This window comes from Bombus fervidus, chromosome 7 (genome assembly GCF_041682495.2).
Source record: "Bombus fervidus isolate BK054 chromosome 7, iyBomFerv1, whole genome shotgun sequence".
In the NCBI taxonomy this organism is placed as follows: Eukaryota; Metazoa; Arthropoda; class Insecta; order Hymenoptera; family Apidae; genus Bombus; species Bombus fervidus.
In genome coordinates this window covers 1,484,925-1,510,355 of record NC_091523.1, presented here as the reverse complement: position 1 = coordinate 1,510,355, position 25,431 = coordinate 1,484,925, and the positions used below count along the sequence as shown (strand labels likewise).

At 39.8% G+C, this 25,431-nt stretch overlaps 1 protein-coding gene across 9 annotated transcripts in view; it reads right to left on the bottom strand.

The window, feature by feature from the left end:
- The window catches only part of Rbp6 (RNA-binding protein 6), a 765,794-nt gene that overhangs the window by 51,371 nt on the left and 688,992 nt on the right, over window positions 1-25,431 (bottom strand). For all 9 annotated transcript variants that reach the window (XM_072007202.1, XM_072007200.1, XM_072007204.1 and 6 more), the window contains 2 exons: window positions 4,727-4,809; window positions 3,396-3,480 (listed from right to left, as the gene is read on the bottom strand). In XM_072007202.1, coding sequence (XP_071863303.1) covers window positions 3,396-3,480; window positions 4,727-4,809 — 168 coding nt within the window. The remainder of the gene's footprint in view (window positions 1-3,395; window positions 3,481-4,726; window positions 4,810-25,431) is intronic.

The window sequence follows — 25,431 nt, the reverse complement described above, 5'->3', positions numbered from 1 at the left end:
AGAAATACCTAGAATATATTTCTAAACTATCGGTATCATAGTGACTTCTCAAAAGGCTATAGTTAACTAGTAGTCTCAATGATAGGAACGTATACATAGTATAGTAATTCGTCAAAAATTATATTCGCTCTAGCTAATTCAAACCTAGTTTCACCTAAAAAAAGTCTCATTAAGTAGCTAAGGTTTGTAACAACACAAATGTTTACCTAATTACCTAGATATATATATATGTATAAATAGAGAGATATATATATAGAATATACTCCGATATGTATAATCTGTAGGTCTATTACAAAAACTAGAAGGTTGTAATGCGGCTCTCACAAAATATATCAATATCAATATCAAATACTATATGGCGTTTTACCAAATACGTAGATACAAAACAATATATAATATATGTATATAATCTGCTATTTATCTAAAATGAATTAATTCTGCAACTTTTTTTGTCATTTCATTTTCCTTTTCATTGTAATTTTTTTTTCACAAGGTACGTATCGTATATATATATATATATATATGAATATATATATATATATATTCATATAATTATATATATGTTATATGCACACGAGTATTCTATGTATATGTATATAGTTTCGCGTGTGCATTTATATACATATAGATAGCTGTGACCTCGCGTTGTTTTTCTTATTCATCCTTTTTTTCTTTCTTTTGCTTCTATCGTACACGTGTACCGCCGTATTGGAGTACGTACTTCTTCATATTCTCGACATTATGAAATTTCATGAAATTCATTGCGAAAAATACTCTGAAAGGCGCGACGAATGAGAAATGCTTATCGCCGACCATTTGCCGCGCGCTCTCGACGCGCTATCCGCCTTCACCATTCACGATTCACGGCTTTATTTATACCACTCGACATATCATCCCGTGCAAATCAGAAATTCACCTCCTTCTGGGAATAATATACGACGTGCCGCTACCTGGGAATGTGTTCTTGCGTTTCTTTCCATTTTTTTCTTCCTACTCGTTCTTTACGCTTTTCTTTTCTTTCCTTTTTCTTTCCCTCCTGCTTCGATGAAATTCTAGCAATCTACGATCTCGACGACGGGCGCCCTCGCTCTCGAAATCGAACGAACAACCTTCACTTTCATGGAAAAATAGAATGCCATAGAACCTCGACCTCGATCGAGTTCCAAAGATTTCATATTTTTCATTTCATCTGCTTTCCTTCCTTTTTGCCGACACCATCGTCGATTCCTTCACGATCGTCTGTTCGAATTGAATTGTCGTTCAACCATGCGAACACATCGAGCGCTACCATAAAGCTTCGATCCAGTTTGCTACGAAATTATCTAACATCTACGAATCAATTGACGTGTTGTCACGAACGCGAGTCGTTCGAGGCAGGAATTTGTATCTCTTTCGTTCGTCGAAAAGTATCTAAATATCTGTGTGGTATCGTGACCTGATTGCCTTTTACTTGCGACCTTTCCTCCTCTCCTAATCAAGATTCAATAGTCTAACTAAAGTACATTCTAAACACGTAATACGTTGGTCGTTTGCAATTGATTGTCTTTTCTACTACTTTAGAATTTTCCAACTGCCTAAACAGATATTTTTCTATGAGATTTACTGGTAAGTTACATTGAAATTTATATTTTTAATTTTAGAAATTTATGAGAAGGAGGAATGGTTTCTGCAAGAGGTACGTTCGATGTATCAACTTACTACCGAGCGCTGCTCGTTGAAACAGACTAATTTGCCTAAATTTTGAACACTTCCTTTTATTGTCCTACTACTTGTCTCTTGCTAATCAACTACGAAATCACTACCAGTCTTTTGCGATGCAGGTTTGTTCCATTTGCTATCTACGCTAATCTTTGGCTACGAAGAAAACGATGCCAGATACGCGATTAATCGAGTTCTACCAAACAGACTTATGATTCACTACATTTTTATACTTTTCAATCTTTATTTTTTTTTTTTTCTTTTCTTACTACGATCACAGTTTTACTGAACTGAGCTTTTCGAGCAGTCTCGCGAGAATTCGCTTATTCCCACACTCGAATCCCGGGAATAAAAAGGAATGGTTTTGTCTAGACTACGTTATATTGCACTTCTCGATATGTCTTCGATTCGCTGCTATACCAAGTCGAAAATCAACTGCAAGGTAATTTACGCTAATACTTTCCCGAAAAAGAAGGCGATGAGTCCTAAATCGAGGAATGTTTCAAAGTACCGCAAAGTGCACTTGGTATCCCGTTAAAAAATTACATACACGAAAAAAATATTTAAAAAAATACAAAAATAAGAAAACATCGATTAGAACAAAGAACACAATTGTAACGATCACATGTACAAACGGGATACCAATACGTCATTCAAATCAGAACGAACCCGATCAACTATGAATCGATTCCAACACACCTGCTCAAACTTTCATGAAACACGATACAAAAGCATAGCTACCTACACCTCCAAATTTGTACGCTCTTAATTCCTTGGCACGTAACCCCCATTCCATATAACAGTACAAAAAATATACAATCCCCTACTACCTCGGACATCCTAAATCTACACTTCATCCAATACTACAAACTCAACCCAATCAAACCATCGATTAACTAATTAACAGTAAAATTCCATTTATATGAACTTGTCGGGCAACTAACAGTTTATACAGTTGGGGTTCATGTAGAAAGAGTCCATTTATTCTTCCTATAATCTACGATTTTTCTTCCATATGATAAGAGTTCCGATAAATAAATTTAACTAACACATGTTTATTTAATCGGACATATAACTAAAATTTCGTTCAATCACATGGAGTTTATATAAATGGAATTATACTAGAAATTATCGCTAACAAATCGTCGATCGAAGAATCAAGAGTAAAATGAATGCAAAAACATGGAAAGGCCCAATGCACGACTGAAGAAACTCTGCCCTTTAAGATGAAACCTATTGAGGCCTGGAAAGGGGCGTGAGTATTGTCGGTCATAGTCCAATCGTGGGTATCGGATGGTAGACGGCACCCATATCGAGGCCCTGTACGCCTAATAGATCGCTCATGGAATAAGTGAGGGTTGCGGCCCGAGAGGCTGCTGCGGCCGCGACAGGATGAGGCCTGTAGGAGGCCGCGGCTGCAGCCGCAGCCGCGGCAGCGAGTGCCCTCTTGACATCGTAGACGGCCGCGGTAGTGGCCGCGGCTGCCGCCGCAGGTGCGGTCGCACCGGCAGCGTATTGGTAGGTAGCGGCCGCGTTTGGTGCGGCGGTAGCGACTATCGGAGTGAGCAAGTGGTGGTGTGGGGTGCCAGCGGACGCTGCTGCAGCTGCATGTGCAGCCGCGGCAGCAGCCGTCGGAAGGGGATACGGCGCGTAACGATAGGTGGTGGGGGTAGGTGTCGCGACCATCACCAACTCACCGTATGCGCCTCTGTTGGCCGCTCGCGTCTTCGCCAGGTTCGCTGGGAGCATCACTTCCTTCGGCTGTGCTTTCTTGCATTCGACCTTCAAATTCAACATAAAAGTTCAATATTAGTTGTGTGTCGTGCAGCTGATGAGAACGATGGATCCCGAGATTTTGGAGTGAAGTTTCGTAAGAAGATTAGTAGCGGAAGTTATGAGAATTACAGGAAGTGATGATTAATTCCTTGCCTTGTGATTTTATTTGATAGAATTATTATACCGTTCGTTCAATGCATGTATCATGGACCTGATTCTCTATTTGTTAACTTTAGTCTGCAATACTGATAATGAAAATATGATCTCTGTTAAGGCAAGGGATTAAGATTTCCTTCTGAAGTTATGTCTGAATCCATATTTCAAGCGAGAGGGATTTTATTAAGAACTTTTGCGAGTTCATTGCAGATATAATAAAAGGAAAAGCCAATTTTAAATAATCAATCGACCACAATCAATGAATAAGTTTTAATGAAAATTTTAATGAAAAGCTACAAGATAGGCTACGGACACTAGGATATGCTGGATATAGAAATTTCATTAGTAATTTCATTCGTCTGTAAAGGAGGTGCTTTGGCGAATATGGAATACGAATTCCCACGATAGTCGTTCGATCTTCTATTCAAGTAACAAACGAAGTTACGATAATTTGTTCGGCCTCGTTATATCCTCGTTAGGAACGTGTGTTTGATTATGTGTTTTGATGCCCGTAATCAAGGGTAATCCGGCAGCAGCTAATCAACGTGATCTATCGCTCTAATATTATCAGTGCAAATAGACGACTGTTTTATAGCAAGCTAACATCTGACGATGGTGTTGCTGAGTTATTGACGAAATTGGGGATCGTCTAGGCCGTATGGATTTATGGATAACGAGAAGTGGCATCTGGCTAAATCCTTGATCCACGTCAGCGGGATTTCGCTGGTAGTAGACGACAAATAGAACTGTCTATTACTGAGAGACCCATGTGATCTCTACTATGACAGGCTTTCGAGAAACCGCTTTTCGTCTTCCAGCGTAAGATTCACACGCTCAACCGTTGTCGTTGCGTGCGTACATGTGTGTGTCGCGTGCGTGCGTGTCAAATGCAAATAAGCACGGCAATCCTTCTCAATTATACGGAAAATTAATTCCGCTCGACGCCATATCCGTAGAGGAAGAACGGAAGGCAAATATCGTTTGATACCACTTCTACGGTCACGTGATGGGGATGCAGAAGAGGGAGAGAAACGAGCGAGAATGGGTGTCCTCTTCGTTTGATAAACAGGCTTTGCTGGCCTACCAGGCAACTCACCATTTTGTTGTTGATTTCGTGGAAATGGATCTCACAGACTTTGTCGACCACGTCCTCGCTTTGAAACGTGACGAACCCAAAGCCTGGAACAGAAAGAACATGTGTCGTTTAATTATCGACAATAAAAGATGCTTTGTTATGAACTGTACAATACAACAATGTAAAGTTAATTGGATAATAGTTTCGGTAAATTCTTTTGTTTCATTAGAAATTGATCTTTTTATACCTGCTATATCTCATTTCACATAACTATATATATATATCTGATTGGTAAAATACCGATAGAAATAACAAGATCCATCAAACCACCTACAAGAATTCGTACGTTTTAAACGCAAAGAGAATTTTTCTGAAGGACTATCAGTTCAGATGCAAATTTTACCCGACGCTTTAAATATGTGGCACGATTTCGATGAATGTCTTCTGTTCGATGTAATTTGCCATACTTAAAAACCATCCCGAGTTCACGTAACTCCTACGTGTAAATGGTGGCACGAAGATAACTATCCCGTCGGATCTTCCATTAATTCAGCAGAGTCGGACGAGTTTTGTTTCCTTTCCAACCCCTTTCTCACCGAGGTACCCGTTCCACTCGAACGCGGTCTAAGCACTTCTGCTCAAAATTTATTTCGCTGGAGAACGAACTGGAAAGGAGAAAGAGAGGGGGAGAGAAAGAGAAAAAGAGAAAGAGAGAAAGAGAGAGAGAGAGAGAGAGGAAAGGAGGAGTTGAAGAAAGGATAACGAAACGTAGGGTGCGTGGTAGAGAAGAAACGAGGGAGAACGATGAGCCGGCGAAGAGCCATAACTTAATCAAGCATCAAGGGTTATTAAAAACTTTGCATTGGTCTCCAGGTGATTTTAATCTCGCCCCTTCGCGTCGCTGACTTTCTCTTCACCCTTTCCTCGTCTTCTGCTTCTTCGGCTCTCATCCTTACGCGAGAACCGTGGTAATTCAGGCTCAAGTTATCCGGTGAGCGCGAGTTATACGAATCCAGTGCGCGATGTCGCTTAAGATAACCAGGAGTTAGTGCTTCCGTGCTGAAGCAGTCTGCCAGAAGAGGCGAGACTACGCCGGGTGACTCGTAATTAAACACAGCCGATGGATACCAGAGTCGAATGCGAGCCGACAGCTCGCGATTCTTCGAGCGTCCTCTCCTCTCTCTTAAATTTTACACCGGAAATAGAACGGGGCCGCGCTGAATTAAATTACATTGGAACGTTCGTTCGTAAGCATGCGCGGACGACTGCAGGCACAGACGCAACGTGCCATTATCTCCGCAGTTTGTTTGAGTAATTAACATGAATCGATTTTAATGTTACGTCCTTATTTATCTACCGCCGGGTTATGATACGGAGATCGAGCCATGAACTAAAAAGATTAAAGTTCGTCCGGTAGTGAGAGTAATATACAGGATTAGTTTTCTTTAGCTGCTGGTCGAAATGCTAATGCATGGGAAACTTCGGCCGGAAATTATTTAATTTTCTTTGGAGAGTAGTTTCGCGAAGGATAAAGGGAATATGGAGTAGTTAAATTTATAAGTGTGTTATTCGTATGGAGTACGAGCTAATGGCGAATATGATGAAATAAAATATTGCAAAGAATGTCGCGTCTTTTTCTTCTCGCGTTCATCTAACGTGGTTATGGCCATTTTGCATGAATTGTAATTTTAATGCCTAGTGTGCAAATAATAAACATCTAAAAAATCCTTTTATGTTACGCCTTTACGTAGTCTTTTAACAAATTGCTTCTAACAACTTATCCGCACAATTTGCTCCTTTAGTACCATCAACTACGGATAGTCCTAAAATCTATCTTTATATTTTCATTGATTTTACAGCCATCCACTTTAATCGCATTTCTAAACTTAACAGAGTATATTCAAAGTACAGTATATGTTACATTTAGTATCATAAATAATATAAGATTAATTGACCTACAAGTAAGATATGTAGCGATATTTATGAAGTACTAAAATGATATTATATAAAATTTAATACTCTATATTTGAATTGATGGATACATCACATACAATATTACATCCAATACTACATGCAATATTGCACATGATGTAAAATTAACAAATCCTCACTCAAAACCGCACAATCATACGAATATGTTATACCTCCGAGCTAAATCTTCGAAGTTATTCACTTCTTCTTTTCAATCAAATTCTCTTCCCAATTCACTTTCTTTTCCTTCGAATATCGTTCTTTCTCCACGTGATCCTACCCTCCGGCATCACTTCCGTCTGCAACTTACACTACTGGTCCCTCGAACTTTAAGCTCCTCCACCGGCATGAAAAGCACGAGTGATTAAGTTATAAACTTGGCAAGATGTCCGTTTGAGTGAGGAAGGAGCTTACTTCATTTATGTAATTTATAGTACTCTGTCAGTCAGCTAACTCCACGGAGCCTGAGCACCCTCTCCTTGGCACAAAGGCCGTGCTCTGACACCGGTAACATTTAACTACTTCCTGTTGGAGTCTACTGAGCGTGCATACAGCGTCCGAACGCAAGGACCAAGCCAGAGAGAATGGTATTCACCGTTCCGATATTATTCGTCTTTTAAAGCATGCCCTAATATCCTGCAGGATATTACAAAGTCGTCTTCCTTTAAGAGGTATTAAAAAGTTATGACAGGGCTGTTCACGTCGAGCCCACGTACTTCAGTCACTTTTCGTTGGGAATAGAGTCAACGGTATGCACCCGACGATATGATGTATGCGAAATATCGCATGAATTTATAATATGACCAACACCGTGTAAAATACGCCTTCGACCGTACATCCTTGTATGTGCTAAATAAAATTACATTGTTTCATAAATTCCAGCAGCGTTAAATAGCTTCATAGTGTTCGCTAACAGGTTGAACATACATATACATATACACCCCCGTTTATAATTATTAGAACATTTATGAACAAAGTAAATTTGAGTAAATCAGATCCTCTAAGAATTTTAATGCATACTGTTGAGGTTATTAGATGTGTGAACAAAGAAACGCGTGGATAAATTGTAAGGTAGAAAATATAATTTAATATAGAAGCGTAAATACAAGTGGGAATATATATGTAAGCTGGTCCAGATCCGCACGCTAGCAGTGTTACCCTGAGACTAAAGGAACGCCGAAAAAAGACGTCGCACGTGTGCCGCTTATCGTCTGTCGTCGACGCATTCTTTTGTCTATGCGCTATCGACGACATCGGCGCTTTGTGAAAGCCGAAGACCAGATGTAGAGTTTTCTCAGAAGTATCGATCACTTCAACACATACTATAAACGATCTTACAATACAGATTTAGGCTTTGCAAAAACTTCTTCGCGTTTTCTACTGAATTCACCTGAATTTTTTAAATAAATTATCATAACTTGCTGTATTATTGTGAGTCTTCCAAATAATTTTAGTAAATTTTTCTTTATAAATATATATGTATATATTGGGTCACAATCTTGCACGAATACAAAATCTGGTCGACTAATCAGTTCTTTGATGCTTCAGATTAATTACCACCTTCTGCTACAATAAATGTTATGAACGTGAATGTATATTTCGTTCGTAAAAATATCTTAAACTTTTATCCACTTCGAAGTTATTAAATAGATCATCCGCGAGACACATCGAGTTACTAGTTCTTCATCAGACTATTACTAAACCCGAATATACTTCATACCTCGTGAAACACGTCATTTTATGCAGTTGAAAATAGTTCGCTTTATTCGCTATGGAATATCGTCATTTGAGGGTATCGACATGACCCGACGTTTACTTTTTACCATCGATAAAACGGAGGTTACGTGTTTTTAGGGTCCCGACTATTGGGCAGAATCACCGTGGTGCGGAGAAAGGGAAGTAAGGTCAGCGCGGTCAGCGGTCTGCGAGCGATCCAATAAATTTTGAAAGAAAAACCTGGGCCCGGTGTTCGAATTTTCATAAGAGGTTTTATTTCCATGGTCCAATCTTAGGGTCTCTAGAAGCTCCATTCTCGCCTGAAACAGGCAGGTTGGCCCTCATAGGGGTGGTAGAGGCGGCCAGGAGGAAAAAGTGCGTGCTCAGCTGTCCAACCCCTCGTTGGACGCCAGATGCGCTCATTTCAATAAAAAACACACCCCGACATATCCTGTACTCCTTCCAATAGCGGACCCCTCTTATCCTCTTACCTCCTGAGAGTTCCTTAAATGATCCATAAACGGTCCCGCCAGTGTAAAATTATTGTAGAGTCGTGACGGTTATCTGACTATTTTCCGCTACCTTTCCACCCCGTAGAATTATGGCCGACTTTATCAGTTGAGGGCAGCGAATCGAAGGAAAATATGTTTCGATCGTCGTCGTTTTCCAAAGATTTAATTTTTAAAGGGGATGTAATTCTTCTTTGGCGTATCACGTGTGTACAGTAGATAATGAACTTTGTGATCAGACAACGAGTTTCAAGAAAAAGATACTAAACTTTTTGTAATCATATTTTTTTTCTTTTTTGTTGTGAGTATTAGTGAGATTTTAGTATATTTAACACTTTACCGATGATGTTCTATAACTTATTTTCTAATTTGAACGTCCTGATCTTATTACGTTCACATAATTATGTTTATTGATCTCCAATTCCAAATATCCATAAAATAACAAAATACAATTAACTTGTTTTATTCATATATTGATAAATTAATGCGAGAAATTATAAATCGAATTTATCACGGCCTTTCTTTAAAAAAATTATCCTTTGAATCAAGATTAAAATTTAACCACGAGAAATAATCGAAAAATTGTCAATGGTAGTTAAAGCAACAGAAAACGATACATCGTAAAAACGACGTATCCAATCTCGGCGACTAAGTTGGACAAGTATTAGCGGCTTTCGTTCTGGGGTTAAATTTTCTTGACGAGAGGAAAAATGGATCTTGATGGCTCCAGTGGCAGGCGTTGACGGAAGAGAGCAATTCTTCCCTATTTCGCGATCATCGTCGTCCTTGGTCGGTCCTCGTCTTTCCTCCCGTCTTTTCCACCTTCTTTCTCTTTCGGTTCCCTTGTCTTTCCCCTTTTTCTCTCCTCGTCATCTCCACCCCTCGACTCTCGAGCATAATGCGACCCCGCTATTGTACCAATGGCCATGTTAACGTTTAAAAGCCACGCTGCCGTTAAGCGCGTTTCAGAATTTTACCGTCTATTGAGAATGGTAAAAGGTTTCTTTCAAAAGGCTCGGTTGGCAGAACGATTTGAAACTTGTAAATGGATACGGCTTAAACCTTTGCTACTTCTCCCGTTCCATTTCTATCGTTCTCTCTTAGTCTCGTTTCTCCGTACGCCTTTAACGTCCTACCTGTTAGGTGTGTAGGTCTTTGAAATGTTTGTTTGTCCCTGTTAATGCGATCGTCGTCGACGCGATCATCGCAGAATATCGTTGTATTCATGAATTTCACGAGTCACTGAAGCTATCTATGCAGAAATAACGATGGACTTTGATGTCGAATTCTCAGCAACAGGCTAAGTGGAGTGCCGGTCGTTAGATTTTTAATTGTAGTGAATTTATAATCGTCCAATTAGACTCGGTGCAACGGTAATCCGCTTTACGATCATCTCTTGGAAGAATGCTCGCAAATAGTCGGAAGAAACGTTATTTTGTAATGATACGGTACTCTTTTATGGACGAAGTTTTTGAGTTACGAGTTCTTTTTTCTTCTTATTTAATCCTGGAAGGATGAAGCGCTTATCTCACTTGAGTATTTAGAAAGAATGAAGTTTAATTTGATTTTAGTTAAGCTGGAAATTGTTTAGGCTTATGCTAGACGTTTATTCGCAGATATTCGAATTGGGGAATCCAAAGGTTAACGATGATTTTTTAATAGGGAAAGGTACCATAGTCGTAACTCCTAATAATTACGCCATTCTACGAGATCGTTTAATGGCATACATAAGCCCAGCAATATTTACTTTGATATACATTTTTTGGAATCGTTAATCTCCGTCGAACTAACGGCGTAGTTGTTAAGGATTTAACGGCCGCAACGTAATCTACGTTTTATGCATTCAGCGAAAAATCTATAGCATAAAGGAAGGATCATAAAGATCGTAATCTGTTATCGTATTTCGTTCCTCTACATCTGTGCCTCTTGTACTTTTATGCATCGGTTATACAAATTAAAAAAAAAAAAAAAAAAGGTGGAAAAGAAAAAACCAAAGAGAAAAAAGAAAAAATATCACAACTATCAGATATATTTGTACATAAATTATTTCAAAAAAAGCAAAGGATTATTTCCGTTTGAATTTTAACCGTGGAGCACTTTCAAATTGCCTAACACCGCGCAGAATAGTGTTTCAGACATCACGTAGCGCGCACATGGAACAGATGCTGGCAAACATACCATCCGCAACACATAGATTGTCTCTACATGTAATGTCGTTATTATTATAGATTGATGATCGTCCTAGATTATTGATTAAGCAGTTTAGTGCGTACTACCCAATTACCGATCGGAGTACATACCAATAAATCAAGACCACGATATACAGGTGCGAAGCCAATTTGTACGCTATCCCTTTCCTACCCCATCTTGTGCTAAACCTAATCGTCTCACGGTAAAGCGAAGATGACCAAAGTTTCCGCAATAGTACTCACGGAGTCGGCACGATAACATCGTTTCCAACCGTGTTTTCTTCAAGTCAGACCCAATAACGAACAGTGTAAACTGCAATTCTATACGAGAACCGATCGTTATCGATGGAAAGTTTGCTCGTAGATATACGGTTGTTAATTGCCTCTTTCAGAGTCCACCAGTTCGAAACTGGTTCGCCGTTATAAGATTACGGATCTAAAAAAAATCCCGAGCCCCGGAGAAATCGGGAATACTATACTGTTGCAATTTTCAGACTCGAGTGCGATGCAATACTTCAAATGACCGTGCGCGGAATTTCAATAAAAGTTTCCGTGTAATCAAGGAAGAGTATATTTATTACTTTTTAAATAATACAAAGACAAACAATTGATGTCGTTACAGATGTTTTTTATGTAATACATATGTAGCGACACATGAGTCATAGGATGAGGCGAAGCGAGAGCGGCTCATGTTGTTGTTGTGCCTCGGAACACGGACACCGCCTCGACACACGAAATTAACGTTAGATTATCTCTAAGCAAACACAATGTCGCCGTTGAGGGCAACCGTCGTTCTAAGACAAATTTGAATCTCTCTATCCCCTGCCCCCGACCAGTATAAATAAACGGACACGATTACAAGCGAGCAGTTATTATCATCGAGCTATTACCGAGATATTACCGAGTTATCATCATTTGCGAATTAACGGAATATACGAGTCTCTGAGTTATCCGCGAACATTTTATATTCTATCTTCACGACTACGTTTGTATGAACGTCTATCGACGGTATTTATAAGCTTTTATACTATTATCTATTCAGCTTATTCTAAATACACTTGACAGTTGCAACAGCAATCTTATTCGTCGTTATTATATAAATCCGATCTCCTCACATCATCGGTCACACATACATAACATGTTGATAATGCAAAAGAATCAATTTTGAGGGAAAAGATTAAATCTAATATGAAAATGGCAAACAAATTATTCACTTTAGTTTTCCAAACGAAAGAGTATAAAAAATTTGCTGATACAACTGATGCTTTAAAAAGCGTGCCTAAAGGTGGCAAACAGAAAACCAATTAAAGGTCACTTTTTGGATTCCACTTTCGGAAACTGCACGCGTTCTATCCTCTTCGATGCGAGTTAAATGAATAAACCACAATCCGATTTTGTGATGCGTCGGGTACGATGGACAGTGTGTGTGTGTGTGTGCGAGAGCCGTGGGCCGACCTTCGATTAGTCACCGAGATCACGAGAATTTTACAATGTTAGAATTTCAAAATGTTCGTTAGTGCGGCAATTACAAATTTGTGATCGCGAATTTTTGGTGCACTTGTTCGGCCTGACGCTTTGCGTGCGAGGGTTCGCGCAGGATTATCGGAGTGGACGTGCTCTTCCTGTTCCTGACCAAACTTTCCGCGCGATAATGTGGGAAAAGCTGACGTTAATTTCACATTGAACACGCTAGGACGCGTAATTGTTATCGCCTGACCGACCAGTCCATTTTCAATTGCATTATCCGAGGGACGAGTATTTTTGAGAATACTAACGCGCGTATTTTACCGATATCGAGCTCTTGGTGCAGTTACGGAAATTAAAGAGAATTTGTTTGTTTGTTGTTTGTTTCGGGTTCTTTGGATCAAAATTCAGAAAAAAATTAGTAAATTTGATTGGAGTTAAAAAATGATTACGTATAAAATAGTAGAGAATAGAATAGAAAGTTATTGTTACTCGAGTGATCATATAAAACTAATATTGAAAATGTAAAGTGTATATTCGTATTTTTTTGTAATTTAACTTCTTCCTGCTCAATATAATTAATTTTATGCCATCAGATTATGTGTATTTCGATTTGTACTCGGTAGAAAATGTCGAGGATGATGCTTCACCTGTTTTAACTAATAATACTTGCTGGAAATTGAAAACAAGTTGTAATTAACTCGAAGTACTATTATAATTAGGCCATATCTTCATCTCCGTTATACAACACCACTCGATTCAAGTTTGTCATTATTGAATTTTACAAATTAGCAGACACCGGAGTATCAAGTATCGTTTTATAATTTTCTGTAATCATCTGTCGCGTAATGTACACACTACAATTAAAACTGTAGTTACAAAAGCTTCAAATTCAATATTTGATCTCTGTAATATTTTTGTCTCAAAGTAATTGTAGGATTTCATTACGTCTATGATTATCATATTAAAATTAATTAAATGAAGTAGTCATTAGAAGGACCGAACCAAATCTCTGGAAACATTACAGAAAGATCTCAAAAAAGGAATTACCTGAAGATTCTTAACGATGCTATCCAGGAAGTAACTTCGTACAAACAGCGATTCAAAAGTTTTTAAGACAAACTAGCTTTTGCGTCGTGTACAGTAAGTGGATCGAGACACAAGTAATCAGACGTCGGCGATGGACCACTTCCGATCGCAGTCGGGTCACAATGGTTTTTTAAGAACTTTTGAGAAAGATCAACCAGTAACGATTATTATCCGGCAACTTCGAGCTTATCCAGGAAGGTAATAGCCAACAAAGGCCATAGGAGCGTTGCCAGTGACCTGAGATTTAAGACGACTCTCGGTTCTACCAAACCTACAGCCTTATCTGTGATCGATTAAAATGTTATCTCCGTTGCTCGCCATCGTTTCTATTTCCACTATTACCGAAACCATTTTCGAGGCCATCTACCATGAGAAATATATCGTAATATTATATCTCGGCCTAGATCCGAAACGTAATGACCGCCTGATACGTACAATCGAAACAATCGTAACTAAAGATAAAATTTTACCTACGAAATATATTTCAAAATCAATTAGATCGTCGCAAGGGAACAATTATCAAGTTGCTGGAAGCTTTATTCGGTCAGGTGCGGTTTCAGTTCGGTTGAGTAACGTGCTTCAACTTGTTGATTTACAACGGCAACCACGAAATTGTGGTTCCGAGGTGTTCGAGCTCCCTCGGTGACCCATCACTTTCTAATGGCCATCCTAAAACTCCCGAACACCGATGCTCTGTTGTTCTCGCCGTTAGACTTGTGCTGAACGAACTCACGAATCCTCCGAGCACTGGTTGTTGCTGTTGTGAAAGTTTCACGTAGCGCGATTTACTCGTCGAGGCTATTATCGATCCGACAGATTTTTCTGTAGCCACGTGGAACAACCACGAAGCGGATAGACGCGGAACATAAAGTACTCGCATGCTCTGTTGTTCATTTAGCCGCGATAGCATGATGAAAACGTCTATGAATATTTAAACGCCGTAACGTTATATGGGTTTCCACTTTATTCTATAATCGTTCGATCAGTTCAATAACGTTTGATCGTGTTCTCGGTGTCAAAATGCGGCGCGAATTAGCTATTTTACAAGTTAATTGCAAACAAAGGCAGGGATAATTGGGTTAAACGACAGCGTTATACTAAAATCGTTGACTCGTTATTAGAGCAAGTTCTATATTATGCGGAAAAGTTGGTATACGAGTTGAACATAGCAGAAACTTTACCATTTTTCCTGGTTCACAGTATACTTTGGCACTCCTAAAACTAGGACTCATTGGATTATCAATGCTAATTAAGGCGTTAATGCGAGTTTTATACGTCGGTGAGGATGCGACGCAGACGAAAGGACAAAAAAGAAGTTTCTAGTGTAATTTAGCCCAGTTTTAAGTGGTGCCGTTCCATTATTTTATATACACCGAGCTGTCGAACTTCGAGCGTCGTCGTGGCTTTTCTACTCCGATAATATTCGATAATGGAGCGGGTCGATTAATTATCTTAAACCCCCGTTCGCTAAAGTCAACGAGAAACTAAATTGAGTTTTGAACCGAAGTCTTCAGATATAACCGAACTCTATTCTGCTGGATAAAGGATAGTTATGCAATTAACTTTGGCACACAGCTCGATCATTAACGAGCATAATTAAAAAATAATTGATTCTTTGTATTCAAATACTAATTTCGTGTATTTCGGCATTCATTTCTCCGATTTCTAATTGCTATACCAGTTTATTAATTAAATTCCGTGACTCATAGAGAAAACCAAAATGGTACATATTCCAGAACTACTGATGAATTTTCATTGCATACTATATGAACATGTATTTATTTTACATTTAAGACTCTCATATTAATTTTAGCTGTTTAATTTAAATACACTAATCAATACACGAGTGCTTGTAGATTTATGACAAGTTTAAACTGCAAAGATATGTAAAATGTGTAAAATAAAGTATCCATTACAATATTTATTTAATATTCTTTCAATTGAAAGGATTGCTGCAGTAAGAAGGTAATTTCGCTTCCACTAATTTGAATAAAGCAACACAAACCGACTTAAAATCAGTTAAAATAGATTAAGATCACTCTGGATTGGCGTTACCTCCTTATTGTTGTAAATCTTAAAATTCTGTTCATAAAAATATGGATTTCCATAATCTGCTGTCATCTAAAGTCGCATCCAAATATCGTTATTCAATGACGAAAGAAAGGACCCGAATTTCACACAACGAACGCGAAAAACAGCAAAGGCACGCAGGGGATTTGATTACTCACAGTTAATGAGATGTAAGCTTCTTGGCCTGACTCGGCTCCTTTTTGCCCTGCAGTTGACAGACTTCATCAGAGATACGCGGAACTGCAAACTGCACTTTACCACGTTTTGCAATTCGCTTAGCATGCAGCTCCGCGTTACCATCAGCCGGTTCCGCTTGTGTCCTGTACTTCTGTCTTCCGTCTTCTCTCGCTCGAATTTCATCTCCCATCCTCCCCTTTCCCCGCGTGCAAAGCAGATTAAACGAACGAACCAAATTGAGGTACTTAACTCGTCAGAAAGCAGCCAGGTTGGGACACGGGGCAGGGGAGGGTGTTCTGAAAACGAAGAACCGAGCGAGACAGCGAAAGATTAGGCAGAACTGTGCTTTTAAGTCGAGCTGCTTTATTAATGGATTCTTCTGGCGCTCGAAGCTCCGATGTCTTGTCTTTGTCAATCAGATGAGCCACGGGAAAGAATATTATAAATCGCTAAACCACGCCAGTTGTTGTTTCGGTTTGGTAAGTAGGTTTGGGAGATTTTTCAAAATATTAAACATTCAGACGAGATTTTCCAATTTAAATAAATATAATATTAGTATTTTCTCTTAGGTTTCCTGTATCCTATTGCGATAAAAAAGCAGCTAAATAATTATGTCCAAGACGTTCCAGCGAAATCGACGAATTTGAACGTTACTTAACCGCATCAACAATTCCATCAAGACCGTCATGTTTCTGCACCTCATCTTTCTACTCTCGAACCGCCTTTCTATGCAAAACGATTGATTGCAACTTTCAATCTATCGTCAATGCCTGGAATCGCGCATCAACCAAGACACAACCCTTCGTGGCACATAAAGATCGCGCTTACGATCAGCGAAAACTTTTCCCTGTCTTTTGTCTTCCCCCGATTTTAGATCGCGTCGTGCGGTTAAATCGCACCCACCAGCTCCACATAAATCCCCATCTCCGGCTGTTTCACCCTCTTCGCTTTCTTCGAGCAGCCTTTCGACCTTTCTTCCCTTCTCACCGCACATCAGACACTCTTCTTCACCCTCTGTTGAAAATCATAGCGAACGTGGCGAAGATGAGCAGCAACCTAGGTCATTACCGTCGAGAACGCCGCCATAAGATATAATTGAACGGAATCCCTCTCTATTACGAGCTACCATCGTGCTCGCGAGCCCTCCTCGCGCCCTTTTCTTAGCTCTCGCTCGTTTACGTGAGGTAACTCGAACGGGGATGTTTTCGTTTTGCCCCGACCGTCTCGCTTTTTCAGACGTTTCCCCGTTTTCACGTTCGTACGACGTCCCGAAACTGTACCCGTGTATCGTATTTGTCAGGCGCCGCGAAAAAAGGGGGCGAGTCGACATTTCGTATGTAAGCCGCATCCCCGCCCCCTAGCTACGAAATTGTGGCGATTTATTATCGCCCCTTTGCCCGAAAAGTGGCCCTCAACTGCGGTCGAACGCAGCTATACAGGTCGTAACGCGGAGTTACCTACCTTGATGGATATCTTTGGTATTTTTCCTCCTCTCTCTTTTTCCCCTTTTCTCTCTGGGTATTTCGTACTTCCTCCCTCTTGCTGATGATCGTTGGGATCGTTAGGACGAGGAAATGTCAGGTTTCGTGATTTACTAGGGGGAGAAGAGCAGAGAGAGAGAGAGAGAGAGAGGAATGTTCTCGAAAGAGAAAATGCGTGGGCCGTGGATAGCGTGGGTAATTTTGTCTACTTTTGTGGAAATTCGTGGTAAAAAAAGGAACGTATTTCAGCGGAGCGCTGACGATGTTAGCTTTTTGCCGAGCATTAAGTATGGAAATGCGATGGACGGGCTGCGAAATACGTACCTAGTACTTAGTATCATCAATCAGGTTGCGGTGTTTTATTTTTGGTAAGAGGGACACTTCCAGATTCGTATCGATACGTTCTCCGACTAATTTGTAGAAAACCATAAACAAAAGCAACTAGTCGTTCGAGAGAATATATCTAAAATTGAATAACCAAGGGGCATCAAATCTAAACTCATCGAAAAGAAGTAAATAAGCCACAAACGCCTTTTCATATGTCAATCCATTTGAAAGTCCTGCCGACGATAATAAGATTAAAGTTAAGTTTAACGTTTAAGGATTAATTATCGTTAAGTGTAAACCTTGAGGATTGGCGCATGTTCCGGAAACGGCAACGAAACTCCCATCGAGTTTGCACTACCATCTACAAGTGGCTTTTTCATCGACTCGTTTTGCGATCGAAGACTTTCGAGGAAAAGCACAAGCTCGACAAACTGTAGAAACTCGACAGAAACGACAGAAAGGGGGGCGTTCGAACGACTTCGCGGAAGTATCTTGCCGCCCCGTTTGGCGTGACTGTTCCCATTGTCCCGCGTTGATTATGAGCAATAATGAGACGTCCTGGTTCCTTAATCAAGCCAGCAAGGCCCGGGTCTTCGAATTGTCGAATCTCGAGCGCGATTCTCGATTCAGAGGTTCACTCCTGAAATAATGAGTCTCGCAATCAGCTCCCTGGGAAATGTTTACGCTGTAATTACTAGCGCCGCCAACCAACGAACGAGTCAGCTGTTAGAATGGGGTGCCCACGGTTCACGTACATACGTAAGCGAGCAGAATCTGCGTATATACGAAGCTAGAACTTGAGATAAATTCAACGACCAACAGAGACACAGGGAAATTCCTTTTCGCCTGAATTCGAACTGTTCGCGTCTACGTTTTAACGGATTCCACTGTAACGACGGTAATGAACAGGAACAAGGGTTGAGCAACGATACGGTTTCGACGTTCTTGAATTTTAAATGACTCCTCGAGATTGCTCGGTTGTTAATTTCAGCAGTCTTTGTGATTGCGAACTTTGTGGTTGGGATTTAAGCGTGGATATACATTGAAAAACGAACAGAGGCGTCGAAGACGCTCTGCTGCGTGACTCCTGTTAAATCAAAGATTTGAAAGAGGGACGAAACGAGAGAGCAATCATTTTCTTTAGGGTTGGTGTTCAATTGTAATAGGAGATTTTATAAGTAAATTGCTTTTTTATCCTGCAATGTTTTCTCATGTGTTTTCGTCTATTAGGAATATGCATATATAATATCTGAAACTGATTTGGAAAGTTTCTTAGGGAAAAGTTATAAATTGCCATAGCTACAAAAATTACTACAATTTTTAAATCTGAAAGAAGTTGTTCTCTAAAATCATAATTTCGCTTCACAAATTTTGCAGAAAATTCTGTACTCTGCTAGTTATCTTTAACAAAAGCCTGTTAAAACCCAAAAGAAGCCACGCAGAAATGTGTTAAAAAAGAACAAAGAATTCGAACACCCTTGTAAGAAAAAAAATAAAGAATTTTATAAGATCGATACAGGGAAGTTACCCCCGAAAAAGGGAAGAAGTTCTAAAAAGAAATGGAAATTACGTTTCATAGAAGATACAGAACGAAAACTATGGATCACGACCATACCACCAAATAAAAATCTTTAAAAACAAATTTGAATTATTTCAATCCAAAACAGAAAAAGTTGGAAGGCAATTCAGTGGCGTGTGCTCTGAAATAAATCAGCGATGCGTAGAATTAAAAGAAGGCGCAGGCTGGCGCGCATCTTCCAATCCATAAATCGCGCGATCCCCGATAAAACAGCGCGCTTTCCGAAGTTTCACGATAGTTCTAGATCCCGGGAGCAGGCAGCACGCTTTCTTACGAGAAAATCGACGACGCGACGCTCCACGAACTTTTCCACTTTCTCTTGCGTCGGGTGGGATCTCCATAAAAGAGCTGAATATAGACGAAAATCAACGGAGTATCTCTCTGTCAGATTTGTAAGATCATAAACTCCCGACTACGGTGTTCCTTTATCGCGCCAACCGTTCTTACTCTTTCTTCCTCCCATCCTCGTTCCACCCTTTATTTCTTTCGTCTATCAGTTTTCCTCGCTTTCCTATCTGGACGACAGCAAAAGTTTTATTATGAAACAATAAAATATGTGAGAATCCAAGTTAGGCGAAAAGCCCGTGCACGCTGGGCTAGCTTTGATTTACAGCTAAAGTTTTATCGTATCGGGCCAGAAGAAAGAGTGGTTGCAGTCTAAGCCGATAATATTGCGCCTTGCATTTTACATTAAAAAGTTGAAGGGCTTCCTAACTCGTCGACGACGTCGTCACGAGCTGCTCGAAGAACAGGCAAGAGAAAAGTGGAACGCCAAGAGTTTCGCCTTAACTGGGCTACGATCCCTGTTTCATTATCTCCTTTGAATACTTCGCCTCTCGAACGAGTCGCGAGCCTGGATCTCTCTCGTATGAAGTTTCTGTTCGGGCAATTCATTGAAGGGGATTGGATAACGATGGTATCTCGCAATTTTGATAAGTCGAAGTTACTGTATTCGTTTCTTGTTAACTGACTTTTTATGTAAGTCGTAGAATCTTCTAGTTTTGTACGTGTAATTTAATTTTGATTGGGAAAGTTGCTGAAGTTATGGAGTATACTTGAAATTCAACATTATTCATTTTCATCGCACCAGTTCGGTAATATATCTAAAGGTATATTATTGATTCTATTTTAGAAATCTGTGTATATATTACCACATTCTGATTTATTACATCATTCTTAAAAACTTGGACAATTTATGCTGCAAGCAGAGAAGTCGTATCGTCATTTTCAGTTTCACTTTTTTCTTTAATATACTATATCCGTGAACATATAGAAAATATAAAGTAAAATCAAGCAGAACGATGAATCGATTATCCAAAACTCTCAATTCTTTGGTCAATGGAACGTAAGAAATAACTTAATCCAAATCTCACAAAAACGTACATTTCTATCAGAACCATTCTCGCAATCCCAAAAGTACAACTCGGCGAAAGCCGTTATAAAATTACATTTCCAAAAGACATCCAGCATTAGATAAATTATTGGGAACCGACTGGGCTGTACTTTCTCCAATTTCTTAAATGCAACGCAAGGGGATATATTTAATCACATTCATGCCTTTGATTTTCATCCATTTCTTTTGCAGGACGAAGTAAAACATTAACATCGAAGCTGAAAATGGTGAACCGTGTCACGTCTCAACGTGATTGATCGTCTTGCAGTTCGGTTCATCAGATTTATCAGCAAGGCTATCGACGGCATGCATGTTTTTTTGCAGCATCACAAGATTGCAGGCGTACTTTCTATCCTCTTTTGTCCCCTCCTTTCTCGACCAGTTATTACCGGGCTCTTGGTGTAGTGAAAAACACGTTGATTTTCAGCGAGCGAATTGCGAATCGAACGTAGCGTCATATAACTTGATTACGTCGCGTGGAAAGTAAAGTAAGAAAGAAGAAGAAGGGACAAGGGATGAAAGGTAGGTAAGTGGCCGAGGGGGGTTGGAAAAGAAAGCCAAGTACCCAGTTCAATTATCGATCGGTGGTGAGGATTTCTTTTCTCCTTATTTCTTATGTATACTCAATCTACCCCCCCCTCTCCTCTTTCTTTTCCTGATTTTTCAAAGTGGAAAAGGAAGCTGAATTCAAAAGTTGTTAGTTCTAAGTACGAGCATTACGCTGTTTTCCCAATCTTGGAAGGAGTACTTCTGCCGGGGCAGTGTCTTTTATCCTCGGTATTAACTAAGTTACCCGATGTGACGAGATTCTGCCAATGATTGAATTTGTAGAGGTTGAAGGAACCTAGGTAATTGTGTTAATTTGAAATGCTTTATAAATGTCCCTAGTGATTAAAGTAACGAGGAAATCACGTTTTCAGAGGAATCTTTATTTGTGAGAGAATTATAATATAAAATTATAACGAGTAGATTTGAGAAAAATGTAACGTAGAAGGTTCTGGCCTTAATGAAGTCAATACAGTTAAACTCGTAAGAAAAATGTCATTAACACACGTAGTTGTAATATGGTCTTTTAGAGTTTGTGAATAATAGAATGGAAAGAAGTCATGATAATTAACAATCACTTTTGTGCGTAGAATTAAGATACGGTATTGTTGATATCAGGATTCAATGAGAATCTGAAGGATATGTTATACGAAAAAAAAAAAAAAGAAAATCCACAAAATATATAAATCATTCATTTCACAACAGGCCAGCAAGAAGCAATCGTGGAAACGAGTAATGATCGTGAGCGGCAAGAGGCTCGGACGAAAAAAGAAATATTACGTGCGTGAGAACGATGAGAAAGCAATGGTGAGGGAGAGAGACCAAGTCCATAGGGGATTTCGAACGTAATAGAGGCGGATACTCTAGCAGCACGCATTATTCTCGTTACGGGACTGAGGCTGAGGTTTATGGCGTGGATGGTTATAGTCCGTGATAGCGGTTTATGTCCCCAACGTCACTGCTTTCCACAGCCTTTCGAAAGTCCAGCGATGCCGCGAGTTAACTCCCTCTTTTCGCCATTGCCAGTCTTCTTCTTACTCTTTCCTTTTTGTCGTGTCTTACCCTGTTCATCGTCATTTTTCCTGTATTATCGCCGTCATTGCTGCAAGTCATAGGGATATCCTTCCACTACGTGGCACAATAAAACGGAGGACTATCGATCGTTACCCGCAGACCCCTATACGACGTCGCTCAATGCGTTCGTTCACGTAATCGAGGACGTGTACAATTTTTCTCCTTCCCCTTCTGCTCGTCATTTTATTACCGATCGGAGGAAGATCGTCGGGAAAGTTATCTGCTAGATCCCGGGTTACGCCGCGCTATCATATCGACTTACGAGCCGAAGAAGTCGTGAATCGTTGAACGGTCCCGCTAGAAATCCTTTTAGCACGCCTCATATCACGTAGTTAGTACTCGAACGAACGATATGATAAAACAAGGAAGCGAATTGTACGTGGTTGAAATTATGTCTTAATTATTCCTACCTGCAGAAAACAACCCACGTAACGTTAAGTAGAAGGGTAACAGAGTGGTTTACAGTGAAACGCAGCAAATATACCGTGAAAATGGCGAGATTCCGTGTAGCGTCGTTATTATTCGCGATCATTGGCGTCGCGAAACTAATACCTTGCTCGTAATTCACGTAATTTACGTTATCAATTGGCGCGAGTCTGTACAGGTTCGTGCCATACCCTCACCCACGGATACGGATCATTGATAATTTTTTCCGTTTCGTAATTTCCGTGCTCACCCGTGCCGATAAAATGCTCGTACATATTAAAGAATTATAGGGAGTATCGAGTAATAAAAGCGTGCGCCTAAGCACTGTGCCGATTATTAATTACTCCTCCTCTCTCGACCTGACTATGGCCCCCAGCTAAATTACACCGTGCCCTCTCTCCAGGGCAAGTGATAAATCAGCGCCGACGTTGTTTTTCGTCCCATCGAAAACGATTAAAACCCCGGTCCCCGGATTATGATTGGTGCTCGCAATAAACCGGTGGCATAATTCCCGTGCTTACCGGGATTTCTCGTTTCCGAAGATATTCCTACTCAAAACCAGGAAGGATCGATGCGGGTGAGACTAAGGCTGCGTTCTCACTGAAGCGACAACAAACATATCTCTGTACGTTTCAAGCAATATCCAACAAAGTATCGACTTGCAGATAGCTTTTGTCTACGCTGAGGCAGAGTAATGAAAGGAGCATTTAAGTTTTGTTTCGGTTTCTAAACGACATTTGTTCCTAGCAACAAGTGTCCACACGCAATGCGTTGTGAAACAACCGGCGAACTATACACGAAGGAACGTTTATTTCCTTTGGGACGTATTGGCGTATATCTTTTACTTTATTTGATCTTTTACGAAGGAAAGCAGACACCAAGCAGCAATTTTTATTACTGACAACGGAATCATAAAGAAACATTGGCAGGAACATCGAGTGACAATCATTAAATTTTTCAAGACACATGGAACATTAAGGAAAAGTTGATCGTTTGTGCTTCAATGAGGACGCGGCTTAACGAAATGCTAGGGTCATTGTCGATCTTCCCTTCTCCCTTGGCTTCTCTCGCCCTTTTCTGTCTATGCATCCCTGACCAGTCTCTTTCTCCAACCTCTCTCTCTCGCTCTCTCGTGGAGGCGTCTTCCTACCAGCATCATTGTAACAGCCCGTAGGGCGGCATTACATTAGGCCATAGTGGCCGCAGTAATCTCAGCTATGTGTATCCATTTAGCCCCGGGCACATAGTACGGCCTATCCAGTGTAATCCGAGCTTAATTGCCCGCCGAATCAATGCCATCCCCCGTATCCCCCCTTTTCGTCTCTCTTAGTATTGCCGTACTACCCCCACCTGCTACTTATTACACATTGTGCGTGGGTTATATATATGTATAGTGTTTGTGAAAGCCATGTTACGATCGGAAGTAGCGGGTATTTTCGAGAGTTAATTGGAGAATTGATGGGTGTGATGCCCGGGAAGAATATTTCCGTGAATCTGTAGTTGCTTCGTTAATTGTTCCATGGGATGTAGACGCGTTGATTGTGTTAGAGCAGCCAGGATGAAATAAATAATTTGTTTTAGTGAAGAAAACAATCATGTACGATCTATTCTATTTATAAATCTCGAAAAATTCTCTTCAAAAATTTCCTAGTCTAATGGCAGAAATGTCTAGTCTGAATATATAAATATATCTATATGCTATACATATGTAAATAATCACAATTAAATTTCAATAAAAATTGGAAATAATTTTACCAGAAGCAATCGAATAATTTTAGTAAATACAAAAATAAATTTTCTCGAGTTCTAATGTTAAATAGCTGGTCGTACACACGATCACGTGAATCTTAGCGCCCCAAGATTACTTCGATACTTGTTGCCGAGTGAAACGTCGACGAATGCGAAACAACACCTGTTGCAGTAATTAATACGAAGTTTTATCAAGACATGGTAACATTTTTACGGAGCTGGCTTATATAATTGCGCTTGCCCTATGCTCGGTAACATTATAAGGGAAGGCGGGTGCTGATTAAAAACGAGGCTTAAGGTGATGTTAAGGACGGTCGTTAACGTCTCCGCTGATATACTCGAGAGGCACGGACGAAGATGGTAACAACCCCTTCGGGTGATGCGATCCTTTAAGCACGATAATACTCGGAGATGAGCTACCTGACGTACCTGGGGGAAATTATCGAATACGTACTCGATAATGGAATCAATCCCATCCGAGCAATCGAATACGGATACGGATACTAAATTGCGATCTATTCTGGTCGATTGAAAAACGATACACCTGAAATAACACGTGCACTGGCGAATATATTACGTAATTACTATTATTTGGACTTCAGTGTAAATTCTAGCACATTTTGTTCTCTGAATCTAACCTTCGACTACAGCAGCACCTGTCGAATTTTGATGTCATTATCACATTCTAGTGGAAAATTTAATAAAAATATTACCAAAATATTACCAATTTCATTTTAACGCATTTGATTCTAAAACTCTTAAGAAGACAATGAAAATAATAAATATAAGAAACAAACTAAACTTTCTCTTTTTCAAAACAACCAATTTCAGAAGCAGATTTGCTAAATCGTAAACTTCCGAAATCACACAAGAGGAAAGTAACAATGTACTATATATAGATAGTAAATTCCAAGCACGACTATGGGGATGAAAAAAGTATACAGTATCTTTCGGAACTTGACCTTA